This window comes from Lactuca saligna, chromosome 5, assembly GCF_052625555.1.
Source record: "Lactuca saligna cultivar CGN05327 chromosome 5, ASM5262555v1, whole genome shotgun sequence".
In the NCBI taxonomy this organism is placed as follows: Eukaryota; Viridiplantae; Streptophyta; class Magnoliopsida; order Asterales; family Asteraceae; genus Lactuca; species Lactuca saligna.
In genome coordinates, this window is record NC_136421.1 from 201,271,994 (window position 1) to 201,280,669 (window position 8,676).

The window sequence follows — 8,676 nt, forward strand, 5'->3', positions numbered from 1 at the left end:
ATATGACTCAAAAGTTTTGGGCCATATAGGATTAGTATTATTATTGTGTTTCACTTTGCATGTTTTGACTTCTCGAATAACTAGGTTATTCAAACCATCCGTAGTCGATCATACTTTGGAAGTAAGTATTGAGGCAAGACTGTCATGAATGGGTCTGTAGTTTGTCTAGGACAAGGTGGCTGCAGTGTTCATGAGTACTCCTGGAATAAAATTCGAGTATTGGATTCAACCCACACTCATCTGAATAACTTCATGGATTTTATCACGAGTGATTGTGAGACGATAATATCTTATATTCTTGAAACAGATACATGTGAGTTGTAGTTGTAAGTTGGTTGCACATTGACATATGTAAACGCACCGGTAACTTGGATGTTATAAAACATATTGTTGTGTGTAATTTGATGAGTAAGTACAAGAAAGCATCTGGGTCGAAGTTTATCTGTTTCTTTTACCCCTTGTGAATCTTTGAAATTTTGCCTGTTTGGACAATTTTACCCTTGATGCTTTAGACCTTTCTAATAGATGTGTATTAGTATATACTTTATATTGTCAATTTGAAGTGTTGGAGTTTGGTTTTAAAGAATATCAAAGGGATTTCTTTGCTAGACGATTATGCCCTTTGTAGTTGATTGTCGTAACTTGGCTCTGTTGCAATTTTAAAAATATTTTGGTGTCAGAGACATATTTTCTTATTTCTATTTTTTACAGTAGATTCCAAGAGTATTTGTTTCGGTTTTTAATATATATTACAAATAGTTGGAGATAATAATATTTCTATTTTCTACTTTTTATATTATATTGACATTTTAGATAATGACATTATTTGAATGTATTTTTTTTAATTCACATTTCACAGTATTATTTGACACATTACTTTTTTTTTTTGAAAATCAATTAAATATGGGTTAACTTTAACATACATGTTATAATTGTTAATGTTAACTATTGAAACGATAATTCATTTTTTTATTCAAAGAAATAAAAAAGATACTAGTTGCATTTTTTTTTATAAATTTAAGTTGTATATAATCTTAATACAAGTATTGGGGCCATCCACATTACCCGACCCTAGTGGCCTTCCACGCATCCCTCTTACAGGTGGTTTTGTACCAGGAGCCAGGTCATCACCTTTGTTTGACCCTAGTGGCTGGCCACACGGTGGTTTTGTATTGGGAGCCAGGTTATTGCCTTTGCCCAATCCTATTGGCCTTCCACATAACATTTTTACGGGCGGTTGTGTATTGGGAGGCAGGTCATCTCCTGACCTTAGTGGCGTTCAACAAAACCCTTTTTTGGTTGGTTCAGCACCGAGAGCTAGGTCATTGCCCGACCATAATGGCATTCCACGCATCCCTTTGTCGGGTGGCCTTTCACGCACTTCAGTTACGACGGCAAGGTCAGGATTCTCAGGGAGTAGTAGCATGGGTGCCATAAATACCCACATGGGCTTAACTGATGCTATAGAATATACAGGGGTGGTATAGAATGTTAGGAATGGTATTGTATATGGTTATGAGATGACAAGCAACAATGAAAAGCCTGCTAGTGATTTTTTCTATAATAGACCCGAGCATGAACATGAGCCTGAGCATGGGCATGAGTCTGCTCATGAGCCTGAGTCACCAATGGTTGTGTAACGACCCAAAATTTAAGACCAAAAATTTCTTTCAATAAATCATTACTTAAAGTAAAGTCATCATTCCAAAACATAACATGAGTATAAGTTTTCAAAATACATGTTCATTATCAGAGTAAACATTCCCAGGCTGTCTAATCTATGGTGTGTGCCATGTGATCACCCCGAGCTCTTCCCTCCACTACCGGAAGTACCTAAAACCAAAACTGAAAACCGTAAGCACGAAGCTTAGTGAGTTCCCCACCCTACCACATACCATGCATAACCACATATCGCACATACTGGGCCACGCCCCCTATCTTGGGCCTCGCCCCTCTACCTCGGGCCTCGCCCGCTACAACGGCCCCGCCGCTCCAGGCCCCGCCTGGCTTCGAGCCCCGCTCGGATACAAATCTGTTTTACTTAGGCCCCGCCTGTCACAGGGCCTCGCCCGCCAACAATTAATAACACATAAACATTTCATAACTAACACATACAACTGGTTCTGTCCTAAGGCCTCGCCTATCCTGGGCCTCGCCCATATCCTGCTACTGATGAGTCATGCAACCCCGTCCATGCTACTAATGGTAGTGAGGTACGGGCCTAGCCCACTCCCACGCCTGTTCTAGTTCGGGCCTCGCCCCTATTATGCTACTATTGAGATATGGAACCCCATCCACACTCTGCTACTGGTGAGATATGGGACCTCGCCCACACTCACCTCCCTACCAGGCACATACATGTATCACACAGACAACAAGTATAAACTATCATATAAACAATTCCTTGGGCACCCGCCCGCTATTACAGGACCTCGCCCTGAGAATAATACTAGCATACTGTGCCTAGGGCTAACCCCCGGGTCTTCTACTCATAACTACATGGGCCGGCATTGTGGCCTTAGACCCATTCACTCAAAAGGGAAACTCACCTGCACTGGCTGAACTTGCAGTTGATCTCACTAGCTGCTGCCCAACAACTCACGGAACTCCTGCTCCCCTTGCTCCCCGAACTACCAATATCAATGCAACACTGAGTCTAACTGACCCCCGAAAGACAACCAAGTCCACCTGGTCCAAAGTCAAAGTCCTGGTCAAAGTCAACCTTCCAGGTCAACCCTACTCGCCGAGTCACCCTACTGACTCGCCGAGTTCATAATATTCAGATTCCTTCCATTCCTGACTCGACTCACCGAGTCAGTCCATGACTCGCCGAGTCTACCGATTTCTGAGTCCAGACCTGTCCAACTCACTGAGTCTCCACCCGACTCACTGATTCGAGTCATAACTCGAAGGGTTTGGGGGTTTCGCGACCTGACTCGCCGAGTCCAAGGCAATCTTCATACGACTCGATGAGTTGTTCATCCCACTCGTCGAGTTTCTCCACAACTTCATGCTACTCGCCGAGTCCACTCAAAGGACTCGCCGAGTCCCTTCAGTTCTCCTTACATGTAGAGGATTTTTGAGTCATGCATGGACTCCAAACTATAGATCCACCCTTCCCAAGCCTATTCCACACGTAAAGTTGCAAACTTTACGTGTAGAGAAGGAGATCTAGGCAAAATATGCCATAAACTAGAGTGTAAGGCCAAGGGGCTTCAAAATTGACTTAATGGATGATACTTTATGCTTCTCCAGGCCATAACACACTTGGATCTGAAGTGGCAACTCCAGATCCGACTTCTAACTCAAAATAATAACATTATGGCTAAAGAGCCCCAACAACCACACATAGATCTAGGTGCAAAAGGGTCCAGGAACTAATTTATTACCTCCAAGTGCTCAGAATGATCTCACAATCCCAGATTTATAGCTCCTTCTTGTTCCTCCAAGTTCCTCCTTCCTTTTCCAAGCTTTAATGCACCTTCCAAGGCTCAACTAGGAGATGTGATGGCTAGGGTTTGATATCTAGGGCTAAAGAGGTAGTAAGGAACCCTAGGAAGAAGATTAAGACATTTATATAGGCCCCAAGTCCCGAATTTAGGGTTTTCCACGCACAGACCAGACTCGCCGAGTCACCTTGGCCGACTCGCCGAGTCGGTCGCTTACACTAGACCTGGATCCCGCTCGGACTCGCCGAGTCCCTCCTTGGACTCGCCGAGTCGGCCCTTAAATTAGGGCTTTTTAAGACTTGGGTGTTACAGGTTGAGACGTCCTATTATTCGGGTACACATGGTGGATCAAATGATGCAGATTCGAATGGCTCTCATTGGCCATTTATCACACGAAATGGGTACAAGTAAGTTTTATTTATTTATTTATATTTATTTTATATATATTTATGATTATTGATGTTATAATTATCCTTATATGGTTATTTCAATAGTATAGGTTTGGGAGACAAAGTATTCATCGAGCGATCTTAAAGATATTTTGGCAGTCTATAAATGAACCTTGGATTACTTATTGAAAAATTCCGAAGGAAGTTGTCACCCAAATGTTTGAGCGTTTCAGGGTTATATATTAATTATTTATTTTTAATATCTATTTCTCATTCATTCTTATTTTTCATTTTAAACTTTTACTTTTTAATTTTTACAGACTCAATACCGGTGGGATCCAAATGAAGAAGGAAGAATTCGTGAAGGTTTTAAGAATACGTTGAAAGATTGCTATAGGGGTAGAATGAAGGATACCAGTGAAGCATCGATAAATTTTGCAAGAAAAGTTGGGCACAATATCACAGAGATTAATGATAACTTTGAAATTCTTACAAATTACAATCCTGTTGAATTACGGTGATGATCCGACTTAACATAATGTGAATGATCCTGAATTGTGGACCCAAACACAGTTGCTTAGGAAAGGCAGGAAACGAAAAGGTCCTATTTATGGGGCAGGATACTCGGATCTTCACTTTCTGATGGCGGGTGCATATTCTTATGAGTCAACTTCAGCTTCTGCTGACTTTGCAAAGTCACAATAGGAGGTACACCTATTTTCATAATATATTATAGAGAAAAAAATCAAGTAAAGAGGTACCTAATATGGCTGAAAAAAATATGTTGATATTGGTAAGGTACATTACTGTTACGGGTGAAAATTGAAATATGTTGCCATTATTAATATTAGGTAAAGTGCATTTTTATTGTTGTTGAAAATGATACTATGTTGCTATTATTAAATTAGGTAAAACATAATGCTATAATGGGTGAAAATTCTAGTATGTTGCTATTATTGATATTAGATAAAGTAAATTGTTGTTATTGATAATAATTTAAGTACATTGATATTATGGATTGGAAATATAAAGTATAATGGTATAATGGATAAAAATATAGTATGTTATTATTATGCATATTAAAAGTTATTATTATGGATATTAAAAACAATGTACATTGTTATTATGAGTAGTGTGTTTTTATATTGAATTAAAAGTAAAGTACATTGCTATTATGGTTTAAAGTTGAATTACATTTACTAACTGCATGTGTTTGTCTTGTTATATTTAGGTAAATGAGTTGCGACAACAAGTGTCAAACATGCAACAAGCCATGGATGAAAAGCAAAGTGAAATGAATTTTCAAATGCAAAAAATGCGAAATGAAATGGAATTGCTAGTGCAACCACAATTGGCGGCCTTTATGAAACAAATCAATCCGTCCTATAATCCACCAAGTAGTTCTTTGTTTTTGTTTTAAAACACTTACTGAATGTTATGTTATTGATTAGTTCTTAGCTTTTGTCATGGTATTGTAATGATATTTTGAGTATTTGAATGTATGAATGGTATGTTATTGACTATTTTAGTATTAATGAATGTAATAGTATTTGACTATTATTTTAATTACTTATTTGGTTTTTTAGCAGAAAATTTAGATATTTTTTAAATTATAAATTTAATCGAGCAATAGATTTTTGATTGAATTACAAGAAATAAATATTTTTTGGGAATTATAAATTTAATATAGTAATAAAAATTGGTAAAAAAATCATAGAAATTTTATAGGAAATAAATATTTTGTAGGTATTCTGTAGGAAATAAAATTCAATAAAGTCTGTAGGTAATCTATAGCAAAAGCTGCTGGTAGGTATTCCGTAGGAAAATATGTTTGTATGTATTCTGTAGGAAAAGTAGTTTGCAGGTATTCTGTAGGAAAATTAGTTTGTAGGTATTCAGTAGGAAAATCAGTTTGTAGGTATTCCGTAGGAAAATAATCCGTATGTATTTTGTAGGTGTTTCGTAGGTAAATTACCCGTAAATATTGTAAGTATTCCTTAGTTATTATGTATTCCGTATTTAAATTTGTAACAGAAAATTACGTAGGAAATGCGTAGGAAGGTTTGTAGCTAATTTGTAGAAAAAAATTAACGAGGGTTTTTCTTAGAATCCTTTTTTATAGGTAATCTTTAGGTACCGTCTTCTTCCTACGGATTTCCTACCAATTCTGCTGTAAGTAAGTACTTAGTTTTCTAGTAGTGAAAGAAGTTAGCAGCTAATCCGTTGACAATTTGAGTTTGATTTTTTTTGGTTTATTTTAGCTGGTGATGTTTTTTTTTTCTATTAATTTCCTACTCCTGCTATAATTTTTTTTTTTGAACTTTGTATTTCTGCTATACTTTTTTTTTAAACTTTGTATTTCTGCTAGTTTTCCGCTAGCCCTTATAATATTTGTTGGTGTTCAAAATACTCTATATAATAATAAATGGTAACATATAAAGAAATAGATTGGACTTATTTATAAACATGTGAAAAGTTTATTGACAGCAAGCATAATTAAGTTTATAAAATGTAGTGGTTTCTAAGTTGATAATGTGGCATGACAATGGTGATTTGGCAGTGATTTAGACCTCTAAATAAGGTAGAGCATTTTGTAAGTACGTATTCATCAAATGGAAAATAAAAATCTAAATAGATTTATTCAATCATTTATTTCTATTTCATCTCATTTCCCTTACAAAATTAAAATCAGCACAACAAGACCATTTAATTATGAGGAACAAATGATTTACAAACCCTTGGAGATTTATGTGCTCATATTTTATAATCACAAGAGTAGTTTTATGTTTGTAAAGAGACGATATGCAAAGGTTTGTTAATAATAAGCACACCCATGCATGGCACGAGTTTCAAAGGTTGTGATCGGAAACCAAGAGTCAATGTCGGTGATCTGTAATTATGTTTGGACACTCCGTTAGGGAACTAACTGATGCTCATTAAGTCCTTACTCTTTGCATGCTTCAGCCGCCATCTAGTCCCCCCTTTCATGATATTACTACCACTTTCAAATTGAAGCAAATGTTGGCAATCAACAACTTCAAAATCAGATATTTCGTCATTGTCGTTCGTCAATATAGAAGTGAAGGACTGCAGTTTGTCGTCCTTTGTACACTCTTGATAGTATTCTAGTGTAATGCTATCAATCTCGTAGTTCTCTATAATGGTCTTTGGAACACTCTACAATAACAATTAACTGTAATTATAACGCATGTATCATTGCACCCTTAAAATATAAGATAAGCCAATTTTACCTCAAGGATCAACCCAATATATTTCACATGGTTCACATGGTTGTTAATATCTAAATCGCTCCATCTTGGCTGGTATATATTTGTGTTAATAATTAATGAATAAAAAAAGTTGTGTAAGTACAACATATACCTATACCTATATAAAAAATATCAAACTAGATAAATTTCGACCCACCTTTAAACCTTTGCAAATGTGTTCATTAATGTTCTTCTCACTTCTTGACCATGTTCTAGTAACTTGTTCGACTAAAGGGGGTTTATCCACATAGATTTGCTCCAGTTTAGCTCGAATTTCATTTGGAATTTCGGATAACATTCTTGTCTTGCTATTCATCATTACCCAAAAGCTACAAGATAGTAGAAGTACTATTACATCATCAATACAAATAAGTTCTACCACAATCAAGTTTTAAGTCATCATGTTACAATTAAAGATTTATACCTTGAAGCTTTTACTAATATCTCCCCTGTTTTGCAATCACGGAATGTCAAATTACAATACACACCATTTTTCCCATACGCAACTTTCCAAGTATCAATCTGAACAAAATCACCCCTGCAGAAGATTTGAGCATCCGAGAGTATATACATCATTGTCCAACTAATAATCTTAACATGACAAATTCCTAATGGTTAAAAGAAACGTGGCTTTCACAATATATATATATATATATATATATATATATATATATATATATATATATATATATATATATATATAAATTGATTAATATACAAAATTGTAAAGAGATGGGGTTGTAATTAATGATATACTAAAAATAAACTATATCAGCTTCAAATTAATATGAAGATGATTAAATGATAGAATTATATACAGTGAACCAAGGACCATGTATAGACAAAAATGAGTGTTGTACCATGTTGGATAGCGATCCACAACCATTTGAATCTTTGCCACCACCCACGTTAGGTTGTGCTTGAACATCTCCTTCGACCCAAACCACTCATGTATGAGCCCACCTTTCTTCATATGATTAGCTGTTGTTTCCTGTGAGTTCACTTTAAAATTGTGAATAATTAATAGCATGTACATAACTAGAAATGGACAAACCAAAAGGCACCTCTCCATAAGAATCAACTTTTTCTAATTTGTATCTTGCTTTTTCTTCGTAGGTTCTTACTAACTTTAATAAAATTGCGCTTCTAATTAAAAACATGACAAATTGAACATTATATATATACCAGCAAATGGTTCATTAGTGTTTCTACAGTAGCTATTTGATCTGGCCCTACTTCATAAACCCTAATACAAAATTTTTCTTGGAATATAAAACCATCTTGAATCATTCTTTCTAGCAGAAGATCTGAAACCGTGTTTGGACCCTCTTTCTCCGGGTCGACCATGCTCCAATCCACAACACCTGCTTTTGTAGCATTTACCTTTGTTGGAGCTTTAAATTGCAAACTCCAACAAGAAGCATATTTTAACTTAATCTTCTTATGCTCATGCATGGCACCACGATTGCATCCGAACTTGACAGGTGTCATGCCTGTGGAAGAGCTCATAATTATGGATGATGAAGTGGTGATCATAACGGACATTGCTTGTTAATAATTTTTTATGCT

General features: G+C 36.1%; 1 protein-coding gene across 1 annotated transcript; it reads right to left on the minus strand.

Moving 5' to 3' along the window:
- Nucleotides 1-6,596: 6,596 nt before the first annotated feature.
- LOC145046143 (palmitoyl-acyl carrier protein thioesterase, chloroplastic-like) lies at nucleotides 6,597-7,680 on the minus strand. Its single transcript, XM_078994446.1, has 4 exons — nucleotides 7,532-7,680; nucleotides 7,265-7,436; nucleotides 7,090-7,158; nucleotides 6,597-7,015 (listed from the first exon to the last, which is right to left on the minus strand). The coding sequence occupies exons 1-4, from the start codon at nucleotides 7,678-7,680 to the stop codon at nucleotides 6,761-6,763; spliced, it is 645 nt and encodes a 214-aa protein (XP_078850572.1). The 3' UTR covers nucleotides 6,597-6,760.
- Nucleotides 7,681-8,676: the final 996 nt, after the last annotated feature.

Bases quoted from the DNA above. Each gene is read 5' to 3' on its own strand.
- LOC145046143 (XM_078994446.1), bottom strand. From the start codon at position 7,680: ATGTATATACTCTCGGATGCTCAAATCTTCTGCAGGGGTGATTTTGTT. The intron at 7,437-7,531 runs GTATAAATCTTT...ACTATCTTGTAG, and splicing joins ATATTAGTAAAAGCTTCAAG to CTTTTGGGTAATGATGAATA. The intron at 7,016-7,089 runs GTAAAATTGGCT...TTGTTATTGTAG, and splicing joins ATATTGGGTTGATCCTTGAG to AGTGTTCCAAAGACCATTAT.